Source organism: Electrona antarctica (assembly GCF_951216825.1).
Source record: "Electrona antarctica genome assembly, chromosome: 6".
NCBI classification, from domain to species: domain Eukaryota; kingdom Metazoa; phylum Chordata; class Actinopteri; order Myctophiformes; family Myctophidae; genus Electrona; species Electrona antarctica.
This window is the reverse complement of record NC_136811.1, coordinates 33823437-33842727: the sequence shown is the minus strand read 5'-3', so window position 1 is coordinate 33842727 and position 19291 is coordinate 33823437. Positions and strand designations below refer to the sequence as shown.

Sequence of the window (19291 nt, the reverse complement as noted above, 5' to 3'; positions counted from 1 at the left end):
TGTACCATGGTGATATGTCACATTTTCATATCATTATGCATAATTAATACTCCGTCACACGATGGTGACCCGTGCCAATAGCAGATCTATATTGCAATGTGTTTTGAGCTTGTAGATCTGCTGTTGTGTGAGGCCATCATAATTTTATAATTATGACAAATTATAAATCAGGCTTTAGGCTTGGATAAGTCAAAGTCCTTGTATGTGAACATACTGATTCTGATGCTGTTGATTTATGCTAATCTGTGCTTTAACGCATTGCTTCTAGTGTCTACTAAAAGTCAAATGCGCAGTGCAGTGTTACTTTCTGGCTACGTAGAAACATATAATGGTCTTCTTTGTCTCTTTGATACATGTAGTATCTGTCATGTATGCATTCATAACGGTGAAAGTGAAATCTTTTCAGTGTCATCTCAACATCGTCTTTAAACGTCTTTCCAAGTGATCTGACAAATAATACTAGTCTATGTATTACAGTTAAAGTGCATTCTAATCTCAGCCCAGAACAATGTGCTAGTACTGCTGTTCACCTGCATGCCTCTGTCTCCAGGTGCTGCCTGAGGAAAGCAGCCGAGGTAGCGTGCCTGCTCCGCGGTGGTCACCTGACCACGGTGCTGCAAGGTGAGTCACGTGACCCTCCGCCACAGCTCTTGTTATTCAAGCCATTCATTATTCACAGCACCTCACTGTCATTAAGAGCATGTTTATGCTCTCCCTGAACGAGCTGCTATTGGGGACAAGCACACTCCAATGGGCCTTACATGAAGTCACTTAATTGACCCAGAGCACAGCGTCAAGGACACTGTTACAGCTGTCTGTATTGTTGTGGTTGTCGCGCACAGACGAGCCAGCTTTAATTGTTGTGACTTGAGGCGCTTCAAGCAAAGTTCACAGTCCAAAGTGAAAGTCGCCAAATGCTGTCTAGTCTTTTTAAAGTGGTCGACGTTCAGAGGGGCCTTTGTGATTTCTCAGGCAAACAAGGAATACTGTATTGCTGTCTGCTCTGGTATTCAAGTTGCCAAGTTGGGTATTGCTAGGCCTATGCTGTACGTATAACTGGATAATTGATTAGTGATAGTCTCAATGTTTTACGTTTTGCTGTTTGAGTCACTCTTTGTTAATGGTTACTTGCAGTCTTATTCTACTGTAATCTACTGTTCTCATTTTAATGTACTTTTGTACAATGTGAACATGTACTACTATCACTCAGTACATAAACAGTAGGCTGTTGTTCACTAATACTCATAAACATGGGGATGAGCTTGCTGTTTTCAGCCAATGTTTACTGCTAGCTACTGGCCTTTGATTTTCTCTTCTGCAGCTGCATCTGTAGTTGGCAGGGTCTGAGAATGGCTGTTTGTCTGAGAGGCTCATATATCAGTCTCAGTCGTAAGACCCCAGTCCAAGCCGCAGAACTGCCCACCACTGGCCTGATCACTAGTAAATAAGCCACTGCAGTAATGACTCACTGGCACTTCTAGACAGGCCCCAAAACCCTTTGTCCTTCTCTCTCTCACTCTCACTCCCTCTGCTTTTGTGGTGTATGCCTGTCTCTCTTTGTCTATCCCTGTCATATTCCCTTCCTCTTTCTCAGGCTTGCAGTGTAGTGGCAGTCTCTCTTGTCTGTCTTTCTCACATTCTGTCTCTCCCCTCTCAATCTCTCTTGTCCGTCTTTCTCCTTCTCGCATTCTCTCTCTCTCTGTCTCGTCATTCTGTTGTTGAAGAAAAAGCCAGAGGTCTGCTCCCCAGATGCTTGGCTTTGAGTTGGGGGGTGGGGTATAAACTATAAGACAGAAACAACTAGAACATTCAGAACCTCATCGTTTGGTTTGAATATCCAGCACAAACTGAACGCATCACTTTGTGAAAGCTATCTAGTGATCCAGGTTAGAAGCAACCTTTAACTGTGCCTTGTACATCTGTAAAGAAAGTGCTCTGTGCCTAGCATTGCAATGTGATCATCACAGAAATAGGACACGTACTCCCTCTTGCCTCTGTGTTATGCCAATGAATGGAGAGTGCAAGGGCTGCAATTTTCACAGATTTGTCAGTTAGCGACACACCAGTGTTGATTTTGACCGCAAATTTAGTTTGTCACATTTGAGTCACCTGGAACACTAAAACATGTTAGTCTAGTTTTAGTCGACTAAATATCATAAGATTTTAGTCGACTAAAATGTATTTTGGCGGGCCTTGATGCCGTCGTGATGACTGATTTTACACTTGGTGAAAATTGCCGATATACAAGCTCACAACGCGTCGAGCTTGTAGATCGGCTATTTTAAGTATGCAATCAGTTGTCCACTCCCTCCCTAACATTTTAGTCTAGTTTTTATTTGTTGACGACATTGTCAATATATTTAGTCTTAGTTTTAGTTATCCTAGCTCTTGTTTTCATTTAGTTTCCATTTAGGTTTCGTCAGTGAAAAACGGTAGTCGTCGAACATGTTTTGTCATACAAAAACACAACACACTAGTACGTATCCACCTTTACAAAATTACAGAAATTGAAGAATAATCTTTAACAAAGGGGCAGTTGTCCAATGAATCCAGATATAAGAAATGTTTATTTGCCTTTAATGTCTTAAGCAAAAATCACTATGTAAGGCAATGTGCAATAAAATGCTTTATAGTTATTATTCATGTATTTATTTTGCGATTCTTTTTCCCAGCAGAGATTTAGACAAACACTACAATTCAATCGGTCACAAACGAGATGCATACTTATGTACTTAGTTGTGATAAAATAATCATAAAGGAGTCATATGTATGCGCCAATATGGACATTCTGGGCTAATATCGATGTCCAAAATAACAATTTGGCCGATAGCTGAAACCTTTTTTGTTGTTCTTCATTCCTGTTTCTGTGCCAGGGAAATAAACATAGTCAGTCACTCAGCACTGAATCAATCTGGGAACCCATTGGCAAAAAACAGGAAAAGCAGCGCCCTCTTTTCCAGCACTGGAATCTGTTTGTTCTTGAGAGATTGGCACTGAATTGATGTGTCAGCAAGAACAGATAAACATTGTCTATGCCGTTTTGTCTACTTACTCGTACATACATACATTCATACACATGGAAAACAAAGGTTTGTATATATAAGAAATGGAAAAAGAGGCACAAGAAACATAAATAGTTTGTGCTCTCCTGCTGTTTCAGAATCAGAAGACCGGGATATGAGCTGTGTGGTGTCATGCCTGGTCCAGGTGATGTGTGACCCCCATAGCCGGACGCAGGTGGGCTTCCAGGGCCTGGTGCAGAAGGAGTGGGTGATGGGCGGACACCGCTTCTACAGTCGCCTCAACCACCACCGTGACAATGACAAGGAGGAGGTGTGTGTGTACATATTGTGTGTGTGCATTTAGTGTGCAACTGTGCAACTGTGCATGCGTGCGTACGTACAGTACGTGTGTGCATGCGTGTGTGGACACAGTTATTACATTGATGGATTCAATGTAAGGATGTGATCCTAATTATCCATACTTTGCAGTGATGATTTTGTCCACTAAAACTATGACAAAAGTTGTTCGTCGACTACCCTTTATCACTGACGAAAACTAAATAATATGATGACTAAAACTATGACTAAATATGTTGACAATTCTGTCAACAAATAAAAACTAGACCAAAATGTTATAGGGAAGGACTAGTGGGGATCTTTTATGCTTTGTTGCACTCTGTTGTTGTGCTCAACATGCTGTGCACGTTGTGAGCTTGTAGGTCGGCTATTTTCAACATGTCACCAAGTGTAAAATTATTTACACTTGGTGTAAATAATTACACCAAGGCCTGACAAAATAAAAAGTTGACAAGTTCAACTGTGCATTTACTACATTTTACATTTCAGATGACTAAAATATGACTAAAACGAAATGAACATTTTATTCAAAAGACTGACAGTGACTGTAACAGTGTTGCTGTCAAAATCACTTGTTTGCACTCGCATGTTATTGTTTGTCTACATGTTGTGTGTCTGTTGACTCGATACAGGCGTGCATTGTGTGCGTTTGCATGCAAGTGTGTATGTGAACCTATCCACAGTTTAATTGGCCGATTTTGTCAGCAGTAGGTTATCCGAGTAGGGATGAAGCATCAGACATGACAGAGCAGAGGTCATCAGCTTTCAGCAGGGAGGCCCCGCAGCATCAGATGAACCACTTAAACCACACATACTAAAATGACTGGAGTGCCCCAGGGCTCTGGCTACACTCCTTTTGCGCCCTCTACACAGAATCTCTTCACCGGACATATCTGATCTACAACCTCACAAATGCGTTGTGAAATTATAGATCTGCTAATGTCTCCAAAATTTGGTGTGGAACATTTAATGTTCAGCATAAGGCATGGCTTCAATCCAGAATTGCAGCCATGATGGCTGCCTTTTGGGATAGCTTTAATCCCATGTAATAATGGCAAGCTTATTGCTGTATCCTACGTTGATGCATGCATGCCCCATCTGGTTATATAATAACCGACTGTGGTACTTGTATACGAGTACGAGATACCAGGGTTGTGGCTCTTTCGGAGCGGGGGAGGGGGGGGGGGGGGGTGAGAGGGGTAAAATACTCATTTGTATGAAAGAAACTTTGATAAAAAAAAATAATAATACTCAATGTACCCGTTGTTAGAGTACCCAGTGCGGTACCCGTTACCACAGTAAACAATGAATGGGTTATTTATAAACAAGCACCAAAGTTCAGAGCGATGGGGGAATGGGAAATTAATGCCACACTCATTTGCAATGCCATTATAGTAGTTGTACCCATTGTCAGGGTACCCAGTGTTGTAGTAGTTGTACCCATTGTCAGGGTACCCAGTGTTGTAGTAGTTGTACCCATTGTCAGGGTACCCATTGTTGCAGCGGTATCCACTACCATAAGACCGATCAGGGTTTCCGCTTGGCACTTTCTTGGCCGGCTAAATTGGGCTAACCTGGCTGACAAGATCCTATTTTTCTGGCCAAACGTGCTGCTTGCCAAAAATAACAGAAAGTAAGCTACTTCAATATGAAGCACTCGATAAATAGTTATACCACAATATGTGGTGTAACATTAAAGAATAAACCAAATAGCCTGGAAAATATTTTGGGCTATTTCATCTCACTAAAGGTTGAACAAGATTATGTATGAATGGTTGATGTAGGTAGGCTAGAAGCTTATACACAACCGATTTATTTTTGTTACTGTGTACTCTTCTCTCCTCCTCTCACCTCTCCTCTCATCTCATCTCTCCTCATCTCCTCCAGGCTCCAGTGTTCCTGCTCTTCCTGGACTGTGTGTGGCAGCTGTTGGCCCAGTACCCCTCCCGCTTCCAGCTGACGGGTGACTTCCTGCTGGCTCTGCACGACAGCGTCCACCTGCCTCTCTTCAGCAGCTTCCTGGCCAACTGCCAACGCGAGAGGTGCAAACGCACGCAAGTATGAGACCACTTCATTATGTCTGACTGTCACATGCTTGTGTTTATTGGAAGGTGCAGATGCAGCAGGTTGCCCTGCCCAAACTTTGACACACACAGGCACGCACCCACCACATCACCAATTGACATTGTTGGCCACCAGCAGCATGCATGTTCATGTCTGATGTTTTTTATCTGGCCGATACATTTTCAACTCTGGGTGTTTGGATGAGTGTTTGCGAAGACTACAGTGGTAGAAATGGAACCATGAGAAATGTGTCTGATAAAGTTTCTGACTTCACTTCCACTTGATGATCACTCAAGTCATGCTTTGCGTGGTACAACTAAATAGGGGACAAATGGGTCTTTTGACACATGTCTCAAATAGGACATCACACTAGAATCCTGGGATTACTTTGATGTTAGCTGCTCTTATGCACACATCTGTCTCCATTTCAACATTTGTTACTAACCTTTAAATTGGCACCAAGACCAATAACATAAGGACAGTCAGGTTAAATGTTTACCAAAACACTTAACAATGTATTTAAATTTGAAATCAGGCATTAAATAGCAGGCACTGAACCCCAAACAAGTCAGGAATGTAACACAAAAGGAAACACTGAATAAATAAAGGGTTAAAGTAATAAATGCCAAAAACAATAAATGATAAATTCAAGACCTAACTAGGCATCCTACCAAACAAAGATATGGGCTGGCAAACTAATAAGTGGGGGAGCTATGCACTATGAGCATGTCAGAGTCCCCAGACTCCCCATAAACTACCAAAACAAAAGAAAGACCTAAACTAACCAAACAAATACTTACAACCAGCCCAGTAACTGAAATAAAGCGCAACAGACCACAAGGGAAACACAACTATTCAAGTTGGGTGTTGGGGAGACAATGAGCTGCTCTCCACAGCTCCTCTTTATAGCCTGCTACTAATCACTCATGAAGTACAGCTGGGACAGGGCAGAGCAGCCAAGTGATTGACAGGTGAGTCTCTAGACCAGCAGCATAGATCATAGCAGCATAAATAGGCACTACAACAGAAGAAAGACAACAACATTAGTGAACCGACAGATAAACAAATGATAAAGTATGATTAGAGAGAGTGTATAGCGTGCCAGCACAGAACACCATGCGTTGATGCCATGTGTGCATATGTGCAAGCACCTAACAACATTGTACAAGATTCTGTAATGATGTCCGACTTCGTCACTTGTTCCACAGCACCAGTCTCAGACCTACACTCCAGTCAACGGCTGGAGGGATGTGCTGCCTCAAGGCGCGTCTCCGGACCCCTCGGACGCCCCTCTGCCCTCGGTGTGGGACTGGGCCCTGCAGTACAGTAGAGAGAGACGGGCCCATTTCACCCAACCCATCGCTCCGACACCCCCACTCCAACCCCTGCTCAACGGCAACCTCAACACCAACCCAGACACACATAGGGTAAATAATGTCATCCACTCCCTCAATCCTAGAGCCAGCCAGTTGTTGTAGTGTTACAAGAAAAGCAGAATATTCGTCTTCACTGTCGTTGAGTTAAGAAGATGTATTGTTTCAAGCAAGGGCAATAGCCCACTTATTCTCAACCTTTTTAGTTTGATATGAATGAGGCCATGGCCATTTGATACATATCTCTGGTAACCCCAATCTACACTATAAAATCATGTGTTCATTTAACACTGAGTGTACAAAATGGAACCAATTTGTACACTCTGAGTTGCAGTCATTTAGCTAGGGACCCGTGGAATCCCCTCAAACGTATACCCCAGGGGGTATAGTGCAATTTGAGAACCAGTGCCATTAAAACATTGTGTGATCAATTAAATTGTCCAGCTGAAAAGCAGAGACAATGAATGAATAGGTAATATACCAATTGCTCTTAATTTCAATAGACCATTGCTCCCCCTTGTGGTGGTTATGAATTTTGCATATAGTTCACAGTGCAGCACATGATCCAGTGAATTCAATGAATTTAATTAATTTATGAATTTCACTTTACCACTACATTTTTACACTCAGAGTTAATTTAACACAGAATTATTTTGTTGCCAGTTGTAAGTAACGCTACATTAATTCACCATTCCATTTCTTCCTCCTATTCCTCTACCTTCAGTTGAGTGATACTTCTCCAGGCTCTGTGTTCCTCCTCTCTCGAGGCTCCTTCTCCTGTCCTGCCAACCTGCTTCCCTGGCGCAGCGGCAGCTCCGGCGTGTACAAAAAAAGTCACCGGAGGGCCCCGTCATCAGAGAACCTGCCTGGCCTGGAGAGGCTCCTGAAGGCCTGGGCCCTGACTGAGGGGCCCCAGGGCCTCGCCTCCTCCACCATGGGTCCCCAGGGACCCCTCGACCCATATGAGCCTCTGTTGCCCCTCCTCCTGGGTCCCTGTGTTGGTGTATGGAAGGAGTGTTACCTCCGTGGGGCGCTCCATGCTCAGGTATGAGGCAAACAAGTGTCCATTGGCTACATATCATGGCAATATCACATGAGTGTAGGTGATCAGCAATAATGTATGCGCCAGTGTTCATTTTGACAGCTGATTTTGATTTAGTTCAGTCGGTCTTTTGAATAAAGTTCCAATTTAGTTTTAGTCGTATATTGGCTCTTTCCATGCCCATGACGTCTTTAACGACTTTTTTCAAAGTGTCAATTTGTGCCCTTGACGACATTGACGACTTTTTGATTTTTTTCTAGCTACAGACGAACCTCTCTTCCACTAACCGCAGGCGGGTGTTGTTTCCCTAGGAGAATTAGGCCATATTTGGACCTCAATGAAAAATCTTCGATGCCCGGCAGTTAGCATATTAGTGCTTCTAGCAGCACCGATGGAGCTCCAGAGTGGCTCAAAGATGGCCGATCGGGATTCTGTGCCAGTGCCTCGCGTTTCCTCGTATTTCGAGTGCAGAGACGGCACAGAAAGTTTTTTGTCATAGTTTTAGTCTACGAAAGAGAACCTGCCTGGCGTGGAGAGGCCAGGCAGGTTAGAGCATAAGACCCAAATTATTGGCGGACAAATGCTAGGTCCACTGCCAAGGACAACACAAACGTCTACCATCCAGATTCTGCTGCAATGTTGTAATCTGACAGTCAGTCGACATTTTATCCTATGGCCAAAATGTTACCTGACCTGTTTGTCCACAAAGAATCCTGCTTCAACTAAGAGCATTTAAAAGTGCCTGAGTAGAGTATAATTAATTCAATTAAAAAGAAAAAACCAAACCAATCTAATTTTGGATTGGCCGCCATCTTCTCATATTTACATACTTTTTTCTCTGGCTTAACCTGGACCACAAACAAAAAGCCTTTAGTTATTAAACTCTTCAACCCAACAAAAATGATAAAAATAAAGCTGCCAGTCCAATAACCCAGCATGGAATTGAATGTGTGACGTCACGTGTCCACAGTATACTATTTATATAACAGGATGTAGCCTAGAGAGAATAACAGACCTTTTGATGTGCTGATCAGTTGGAGCTGTTGATTGACAACTCCTGATTTTCATGTTTTGGAGCCTTTGTTGGGCTGTCAGGATCACCATGGTGATGTTTACAATAGACTAGTGGTAGTTTAGGTTGACATTTTCTTTCTACTTAAAGGACCACTTCACCACTTTTCAACTTCTCTTCCTATAATTGGTCCTAACTAATGTTCATGATAAAATACCACCATTTTTTCCTACTCAGTCTGTGTCTCATAGGAGGGCTGTGGGCAGTTCAGAAACCCGTCCACCAGTGACATCATCGATGGTGAATCCAAGCTAATAGAAACAGCAGGCTTTCTTTTCCTGAAAAGTTGCAATGCAAAAGTTGAAGCCATCATTCTCACGATAATAAAAATCTAAATATATCTTAAAACAAATCTTGTTTAAAAAAAAATCTGCCTAATGATGATGTCACTGGTGGACGGGTGTCCGAACTGCCCAAAGCCCTCCTATGAGACACAGACTGAGTAGGAAAAAATGGTGGTGTTTTATCATGAACATTAGTGAGGACCAATTATATGAAGAGATGTTGAAAAGTGGTGAAGTGGTCCTTTAAGGTAAAGCAGAGGGCTGCAAATTAGGACATTTTAGACAATAAAGAAAAACATTTCAAATGTCACAATAAAGAAAAACATTTCAAATGTCCGATTTATTTAGTCGAGTCAGACTCAGGATTTCAATGCGAATATTCGTTTTTCTATACAAAATAGGTTTTTAGTAGCACATTACAAAGTGCAACAGAGCCATATGAATATTTTTTGAACATTTAAAAGCAACCACCATCTTGTGGGGAATACTTAATCAGTTATTTTAGGATAATTTGCAATACAACATGTGCAAGTATTTACAAGATAAATATCAAACTGCTGTTCCAGCACATCAGATTAAATCAAATCAAATTATGACATATTTCAAGATTTGAATGAATTAAGTAAACTATCAGTAAACTAAAAGGTTCTCGAACTCAACTGATGGCCAGCTAAGCTTGAGGATTAATATTCCAGAAATTGGCAACGTTTTAGTTTAATTGTAAGTGAAACAAGGACAAGTCTTAACATTTTGCAGCTATTCAACTGACCTACCATACTGATTATCTAGAGAGTGAAGGACCACCTGAGATCAACCCAATTCTGTGTTGTTTCCAGGCATTCTCCCACCCCATCTCATCTAACCACCCCCACCCCGTGGAGCAGCTTGCCTGGGAGGTGCAGCAGCTCAAAGACAAACTAGCATCCACCGCCAGTACCGATGCAAACCCACCCAGCAAGAGAGCTGAACCCCGACGGACAGATAGCAACCTCAATCAGAACACCAACAACGGAACCTTCCTCTTCCCAGCATCAAGGTCTCAAGGCCTGGGTGTGACCAGACCAGTGGCCCCTCCTACCTCCACTAACCTCCAGACCTCTAGGGCCCTTCTGCCTTCCTCTGCCCCAGTGTCGAGGCCCGGCCACAAGGACAGCAGTGGCAGCAGCAAGCACACCTTTCTCTTTGGCCATGCCTCAGTGACAGAGGCCCGCCAAGACCAGCGCTACTACCCGATGCCCAATAACAGCAAGCTGACCAAAAGCAATGGCCCTTCATTAGGTTCCTGAGACTTGACCTTCATCCATTTCTCATAGAAATGATCCATTCTAGACAATTGCCCCCCATGTTGTGGGACTGTGACAAAGTTTGACCCACACACAATATCAAACTCACCATGTCACCTTACTGCCTGCAGACACTGAGTTTATCCAGATGTGAGTCTCCTGTCAAATCCCATTTGTCTTGTTGTGGGATGATAAGAAACGTGTTGAACTGCAGTAGTGATGAAATTATTTGTGCTGAAAGCAGGACAAGTGGTCTTGACTCTGCAACCTATCATCTGAGCTGTAAAGTATTGAAGAGTATGATCATGATACTGTACTACATTTGTGTATTGAATTTGTGTATTGCACAACATCCTGATATGCAGTATTCCAGTCCAAAGTTAAATAGTAAAAAGAAAATACGTAAAAAATAATCTCTGTAGTCTCCCGCTCCCGACGGAGATGTAATTGCAACAATGTCTGAACTACAATAAAGATGGCGGTGCATCGTCTTAAATAACTTAATAGACATTATGAACCAGTAGGTGTCCTACCCATTACCAGGGTTGATGTTATTCGAAGAGTGGGGAGACCAACCCCAAACACTGCAGATGCTCTAGTTATATTGTATTAACAGTCTCTATCGTAGAGACTGGTTATAATATAGATTTACCCATTAAAATACGTCCTGGATTGTTCCTTCAATATCTAAATAAAAATGACAATGGACTGGAAATCCTCCATGCTGTTGTAGGTGACACGAGGGCTTCATAAGTGTGAGCAGCTTTTCTTCGGTTTTAAGTTTGATTGTTAGCACTTAAAACTGGTGGTTGTTAATATCATGCAGTTCCATTAGCTTTACCTGACCACCATGTCAGTTCTTCCAAACTAAAAAAAAGGACATCTCAGTGAGCATGTTGTTTTCAACAAAAACAAACGCTTTTTAAAATACGTAGCTTAGCTTTTAGCCTGCCTCGCTGTACCATTTTGTCCCTATGTGTAAGTGTTCAGTTGGTTGGGATGGAAAAATAGACATCACTAAGTGGACACTAGGGCAAAACAAAAGATAGTGTTTTTTTTGTTTTTTTTTTACTTCAGGCATCATGTACAGCGATTTAATCTCGAATTTAGGGCATGTGCTATTTTGGTACCGTACTTGTATCTCCCCCCTGCATAGATGCAGGAGAGCTGTGTGAGAGGCCTACATTCAGTTCCATGTATTATATTAGGCTGTGATACTGCCTGTGAAGTATTATTTAGATATTAGAGTGCATGATTGAGACAAATATAGGTCCATTGCGGTTTATATACATTACAGAGTACACACACTCTTGTATACTAAATTGCTATGAATGAATGTGATTTCAGGTCTTTTTACCAAGTTGTTATATTGTGCATTGCTCTCCATTTTCTTATTGTGGGACTGAAACAAACCAAACCATGGTCTCCAAAGGAGGTTTTATTACCAGCTAAGGGAAAGCTGGTTTTGTCCCGTGTTTACTCGAATTGCATCTAGCTTCCTGTGTGATGCTGGATTAGTATGCAGCTAGCATTTAGGTCAATGACTTGGATTTGGTTGACTATTTAAAATCACAGAGGGAAGTATTTGGTACTGGGCCTTAAAAGCCAAAATATTGTTTGCATGATGTGGATGTCAAGCAGATACACTGGCATCATACCTATGAGTGAATTTGCAGTATGTATTCAAACATGTATGTTATTTTAAATAGATCCATATTTGACAGAAATGTATGCCTAATGTTGACTTTCAAAAGTACCTCACTTGATAGCACAATGACAATTGTTGTAAATATCCTTGTTTCAGTATCAAAGCAGTTACAATTTACGAGCTTTGTGGATATGATGCCAATGCATTTGCTTGCCTTCCATGGAAAAACAAGGACACTATTTAATTGCATGGGACTATAAAGATGTGGTTCTACAATTCTAAAGAATTCTCCAGCATGTATGCCCAATCATACCTTCTAGGTGCAGTTCTGCTGTTTTTGGTACAAACTTCACTTTGCCAGATGTACATATTTTTTGTATCAGCATGTTATAACCTTGATTAAAAAAATATTTAGTTCATAATCTATTTTGAAACAAGTGTATTACTTTATCTCTGCATTAAAAGAGCTGTACACAAACTTTATTTAAACAAAATAAATAATTTACAAATATTTACAATATGATAAATTAAAAACACAACCATTAAAACTAAGAATTAAGGTGCAGATGTCTTACTCTTTCACAGAAAACAGATAAAGTAACAAGTGACTTGATTTACACAATATTTAATAATCACAAAGCTTTGTCTTTCCAGATTAAACTGTAATGTGGAACTCTGCACTTTAACTCACATCTGAGCGCAGTCTTTTGAGGTGCGTACTACGTAGCTCTCAAGTATACTAAGTGGTAGGACACCCTCACTGTCAAAGTAAAGCAGCTTCTTGATGAAAATGTGCTGTGCAGCACTTGGAATTAAAAATTATCAATATATTTCTTAATAAACAAACACCAACATTTACAACTTTTGGTAGTGTGTGTGTTTCCCACCACTTACTATATACACTGAGGTGATTTGTGGCATTATAAAACCAGTAGATGTTAGCATTTCCATTACCTAACCACTATACAACAGACTAAATAAGGTAACTTGCCATTGCTCTGCATGGCTTGCACATTCACTAGAAACACTCAGCCAGCTGCAACTGGCCAATAACAAGTGCAGGGTAAACTGGTCAAAAGAAAGAGTCTCCAAACATTATTTCTGACTCCATTTCTTCTGATCCACATTATAGTTATGGCAGTGGAAATGCATTAAGATCTGACAAATGTTTCCATTTACCATCAGATGATGATGCATCTCAAGACGCTTATCCTTTCTAAATAATTACAAGAAGAAAACTGAAACAATACTGCAGCATTCACAGTTCACACTAGCAGTGACAAAGCAACAGCAACTATAAAGAAAGGTTGAGCTGGCTTCAACGTTTTTCAGCACTCCAAGGACACAGTGAAACATCAATCATGTTTTTGTTTCACCATTCTCCCTCACAATTCCTGTTCCATTCCATAAAAGGAAGAAAAACACATTCTTGCCGTGAACCATTTCCCTGTGCTATACCCTTATAGAGTGGGGTTGAGCAACACTTCAACGGCGACTCTGCAGCCACGTAGCTGGCCAGTGGCCACGCTTGGTTGTTTTATAGCTTTTGTCGCTACTAGTGTGACTGTGAATGCAGCATAATGTCAAATGTATACTTCACACAACTGTGTCACAAGTCATTACAAAGCATACATTTGGTTTAACCCTGCATACTTTCCCATATGTAAAAGCGTTAGGTTTATCCCCACTGGCTGCCATGATCTGTGCCGATACACTGCTGTTGCAGGATAGTGTAGGGCCCATAGAAGCAGCCTGAGGAGGGCAGCCCCAGACCCCCGAGCTGCTGCATGGACTTGCACACAGGGCAAGGGTAGTTGGACAGGCCTTCAATGTCTGTAAAGGCCAGGTTGACGATCTGGTCAATGCAGGAGTCGCAGTAGTGATGGCCACAGGAAAGGCGTTTGAGGCGGGCCTCATAGGAGATGCAGGACTGGCAGTGGGGCAGATCGGGTCCCAGGGACAGAGATCCAGTCAAGGAGCTGCTGTCCAGACTGGAGCTCAGCTTGGTGGGAGATCTGAAGGATGGAGATCAAATAGTAATGTCTGGGGGCACTGCTGGCCTAGCGGTTAAGGCACATACCATAGGGCTCTATAAGTCCCGCGTGATGCGCCAAATGGGACGTTTTTCCGATCGGCGGATCTCCAAAAAATATCATTAGAACCACAAATCCCCATATAAATTTGCTGATATCAATAATATGACATACTGGCTACTGCAGTGATGCAGTCATTATGACTATGAAGAAAACATGATAACAAAACAAAAACAACATGAAATCATCATCAATATGCATCAATAATAGGCCTAATTAGTTACCTGCCATACATACAACTATTAAAAAATAAATATATAGCCTACATAATCCAGTAGCAGCCTAGAAATTCATATTGCTGACCTCGCTCTGTCATCTATCCCATCACAAAAGCAGTTTAACAAATAATTAAATAAATCAGTGAATGGCCAAATACAATTCATGATAATAAAACAGTAGGCTACGGATTTTTTTTAAATGGCTTAATTGTTTGCATCCAGTCTCATGGCTTCCTCTGTTGGTTGCTTATTGTTGGCTACAGTACAGTGACCAAGAAAACAGGCCATTTCACGAAGGTCTATTCACTATTTGTTCCATTATGATTGTCTTAAATTGATTAATTGATAAACCTTAATTTGAACCTATTTTCAGGGCAGCCTAGATATCTTCAACCACTGCACATCCAGTGGCTGTGATATTATACATTTTGTGATATTAAAATGTATATAGACTCGGTACCGAGTCGACTACCCTAGCTCTGAAACATCATCATCATGTGAACCGCGGCTACTCCAGGCTTTTATTAGACAGCTACAGGTAGACATCTGCTGTGGAGCTATTTGTTTTTTCATCCATGGTACATTAAACTGGACAATGAAAGAATGAGAATGAGGATTGGTTTAAAGAAATAAAAAACATTGGCAACCATCTCTGAAAATGTGAATAATGAAATTCATTAATTGAAAATGACACCAATTCCATTCTCCAGAAGGATGTTTGTATTGGCAGTCTTGGCAGATGAAAAACAGTCAACTTACCTCGAAGACGTCAAATTTTTCAAACAGTCGAAGCTAAGAGCGGTAAAGATTCTCCAGAACAGGTCCATTCCGTTGCCGATCATGGCACAGCAAATATGTCATCGACTGAATTCCGAGGAACGTTATCCTCGCGTCGACCACACATTATTTTGAGTCTCTTTTACACGAAACCAAACCAAAGTCCTTTTAAATCTGCCAATGAAAAGTGGCGCATCAAGAAGTTACGAAAACAAAGCGATCTCGGTTCTCCGGTTTCATATGCCAGGTGTATGGGGGTATCGGTAGCGGATCATGATGAGGGTAGAAATAAACCAGGGCAAGCTCGCCAATGTGCAATTGTTTTTATGTCGCGACGCTATCTGCTCTCCACCTACATCAGAGGCAGCGAGGGCTGAATACAAAAAGTGGCTCAGCTGGTCAGCTGGGTAATTGCATCAATCAGAAGATGCGCACACAGCGCCGACTGGACTGACTGCATGCTATTGGATCGATGTAAAAGTGTAATAAAAAATAGGTTTTCATTTGTAACTACATCGCCCACTGGCCACTATACAGAAGGATATTAACATTAAGGAAATTAATATCGAATTACTGATTAGTACTCTCGTCTATTTTGACATTTACGAGAGTGTGTCTATAAAGTGTTAATTTCCTTGAGAGGGAGAACGTCGCACCAGCTGCCCCCTTAGAGCTCCAAACATGTATATAAGGCATAATATAAGGTTCTTACCCTGATGCCCCAAATGTTACAGTCTACAGAGGCCTACGGGGTGCCTGTGCAATATATCAGTCGGTAGTTTTCTATAAAGAAGTGTTTTAATCCCGTTTGTGGCCGATTCTGTCGGAAATTCGTAATGGCCATAGATGGCGGTAGTGATGGGGGCATCCGGTGAAAATTACGCTCAACGTAAACAGGAAGTAAACGAGGAAAAAATGGCGTTTGGCCACAAACGGGATTAAAACACTTATTTATTGAAATACTACGGACTAATACATTGCACAGGCACCCCGTAGGCCTCTCTAACATGTATACGAGAGTCTAAATCTTAGGCTATAAATTATATAGGTGACAATAGGTCAGTGTGAGGGCAAGCTTAGCTGGGGCAATATGTGCAGAACCCATCAGCAAAAAAGGGTTTTTATTTTTACTCAACTCGTTTGAAATTTCTGGCTGCCACCATGTGGCGACATATACCTGTATATTCTGTCAAATGTTAAATTTGGAGTACCTTAAAGCCTTACTTACATTTTAATTTTGTCTAATCTGCATGATAGAGTATGTTAACACAATAACGTAATCTGGTACAGTATGTTTTTAAAAGGATCCCTGGCTAATAAGACAAATATGTCTTAAAACATTATACTTGCCCTCTATAACTAAAATTACAAAATAATAACACCTATGATGTCATATGCCGTGTGTGGTCCAGCCATATGGAAGTATGGAATGTACATGCTAATAAAAAACAACTTAATACTTCCTAAAGTTAATGAGATATGCATCAAAGTAATATTTAAAATATTTTGTATTAGCATGTGTATTCCATAATTCCATAGGGTTGGACCACACATGGGCATATGACATCATCAACTTACGACAGGAGCAGTCCCTATTGAGTGAAAGATTCTCTATTTATGAAAGAAATACAATATTTAAGGTGTTTTTATTTATTTATTTTTTGTAATAGAGGACAAGTATAATGTTTTAAGACATATTTGTCGTATTAGCCTTTTAACACAATAGGCTTTATAACTTTTCTCCCTGCTCTTCTATTGAGACATTTGGATCGTGTAAAAAGTAATGTCTCACCTAGACAACACGATTCATTTTTACCTGTTGGAGGTCAAGATTTATCCCCTGAGCAAGCAGGTCGGCTCTATGGCTCAATGGTAAATATTTCAGCAGGGTAGAAGAGGAAAGTTATAGTGCTGCTTTAAGACAACCATAATGTCAAAAATGATTTGGAATAGCTAGCTGGCTACAAGCAAGCAAGCGAGCCCATTCATCAACTGCATTTGTTTTGTTTTAAGGATGTATAATTGGCAACTCACTCCTTTGACTAGTTTTGGGCACGATATCAGCATAGTTAGAATGTTAGCTGTGGCAGCTGCTACCACAACACAACTTGTCATGATTTTTGTTGAGCAGCAAAAAAAAAAGAAAAGAGAGGTTTGCCTCTTTACTTATTAGCATTACAGATAAAGAGGGCAGATGATTTGACCACCCTAACAACCTTATTGTGCCCAGGAAATTGGATCCCTTTGCAAATTAAATTATGTGTCACTGCTGCTAGTGAATTAAGCACTGGCTCTCCTAGTTACATGTTACAAAGGTGGAGAGGACACAGGACATCATTTCCTCCCATTCAAATCGAATTAGACCCAAATAGCTGCTTATCACAATGCGTTTGCACTTATATCCATTGCAGTCAGAGCAACTCATCTCTAACACACATTTTAGTGCACTATCGTCCACTGTCAGATGTGGGTGTCACACAGCAGCCCATCTGCCTGCTGGTTTAGAGGCAATCTGTGCAGCTGTGTAGGAGTGTTGATCTGCTCTGCCAGTTTTACAACAGGTTCCCCTTGAGGGCTATGCATAATATGTGTTGCTCCTCCTTCTCTGCCTCCTGTTCGCCTTCTCTGCTCTGCTGCCTTGTTATCTCTTTACTTGAGACATCTTCAGATGTATTTTCTAATATGGCAATTGGCATGTTTCAGGTATGCCTCTCTCAAGACACTATGATATCATGAGTAGTTGATAATGCAGTGTCCATTTCTTTGCTGTTGAGGGACCGTGGAGAGACTGTGGAACACGCAGACGAGCTGAACCAGTTTTTCTAAAGATTCGACCACCACCACTCAACCCCCTTGAGCCTTGGTCAGCAGACTCCCTTTCCAGCAGTTCCCCATTCATACCTCTCCAGTCCCATAAACAAGGAAGCAGCAGCTTAACCCCTCCACCCAGAACACACCCACCATCCAGCCACATAGATGCAGGTAGAACACAGTCTAGTAGCCCTCAGTCTGTCAAGTGTGCTGGTGACCAGCACTCCCCAAGGAAGTTGAAGGAACCATGTAAACCAGGAGTGCCCACAGTTTCAAAATGACCAGCTCATCAAGATCTACCCATCGAAAACATTATAATACCATCGCTGAAAATGGCTTTGGAATACATTACATTTAAGACAAATGCACTTGGAATGGGAAATAGAGGGGGAGAAATGGAATAGGTAGAGTTTTTTGTATTTAATTTGTAATTCTACGTTCTAAAACACTCTTGAAAACCAAATATTGCATTATGGGTTTGAGCTGACAGGCCCTTTTTATGTAAATCAATCAAGTCAACTTAATTCAAGTGGCAGATGCCAAAAATACCTGTAGTTTTTTTTATATATTTAAATTAAATATTCTTTAGACCCTCCTGTTAATCCTCATTTATATCTCCAATGTCTGTTTAAACTCCAAGATTGAAACAGAAGTTCTGAAATGACCATTGTAAACTGCATCACGGATGACAATGAGAACAACTTTATTTCTGAGTATAGGTAGCTGGGTTAACATTCCGTCCCATCCCCTCTCTATGAGGACCTTGCAAAGATGAGCCGCGTGTTCATCCACAGACTCTACGAGTCTGATGAGGATACAGTATGGATGTAATCTAGCTGGGTCCAGAACAGATCCATTCCTATGTAGGACAGTGATATATTATTAATCCAAAAGACGAATTTTCCCTCACCAATCAATAAAACTCTGGTTCATAATCTATCGGATAGCAGCATTCCAGTATGCCCTGGATTCCAGCAAAAATAATGGGGGAGAATTCCGGTTACACACCCTTTTGTGAATTGCACGTCAGTTTTTGCTTAGAGAAATTAGGCACATCTTTAGTCACTTTATTTACTGTACACTTTATTTAGGACCAGCTTAGTGAATCAGGCCCATTGTTTCTTTGTTTTTATTTCAGTTTAGGCAACTTTACAGAATTAAAAGCATACATTTTTCTTACAACTGCTTTTTTTCTTTTTTCACGACCTCAGCTGTTTCATACTTTCACAGAATATATATATATATTATACACTCATACACACAAACA

General features: G+C 41.2%; 2 protein-coding genes across 2 annotated transcripts in view; one reads left to right on the top strand and one right to left on the bottom strand.

Annotated features, from left to right (window-relative positions):
- Window positions 1-12551, top strand: part of mtmr11 (myotubularin related protein 11) — a 42321-nt gene extending 29770 nt beyond the window's left edge. Inside the window, exons 12-17 of the mRNA XM_079503505.1 lie at window positions 551-621; window positions 3161-3333; window positions 5247-5417; window positions 6632-6850; window positions 7521-7841; window positions 10031-12551. Coding sequence (XP_079359631.1) covers window positions 551-621; window positions 3161-3333; window positions 5247-5417; window positions 6632-6850; window positions 7521-7841; window positions 10031-10480 — 1405 coding nt within the window. The 3' untranslated portion in view covers window positions 10481-12551. The remainder of the gene's footprint in view (window positions 1-550; window positions 622-3160; window positions 3334-5246; window positions 5418-6631; window positions 6851-7520; window positions 7842-10030) is intronic.
- A 39-nt stretch (window positions 12552-12590) lies between these two features.
- LOC306924840 (uncharacterized protein) lies at window positions 12591-15613 on the bottom strand. The gene is made up of 2 exons (XM_079503506.1): window positions 15196-15613; window positions 12591-14140 (listed from the first exon to the last, which is right to left on the bottom strand). Exons 1-2 carry the CDS (start codon window positions 15276-15278, stop codon window positions 13804-13806), a joined length of 420 nt encoding a protein of 139 aa, XP_079359632.1. The 5' UTR covers window positions 15279-15613; the 3' UTR covers window positions 12591-13803.
- Between the last annotated feature and the right edge of the window lie 3678 nt (window positions 15614-19291).

Coding starts and splice junctions, on each gene's coding strand:
- LOC306924840 (XM_079503506.1), bottom strand. CDS start 15,278: ATGATCGGCAACGGAATGGACCTGTTCTGGAGAATCTTTACCGCTCTT. Junction 14,141..15,195: donor AAAAATTTGACGTCTTCGAG/GTAAGTTGACTG, acceptor TCCATCCTTCAG/ATCTCCCACCAAGCTGAGCT.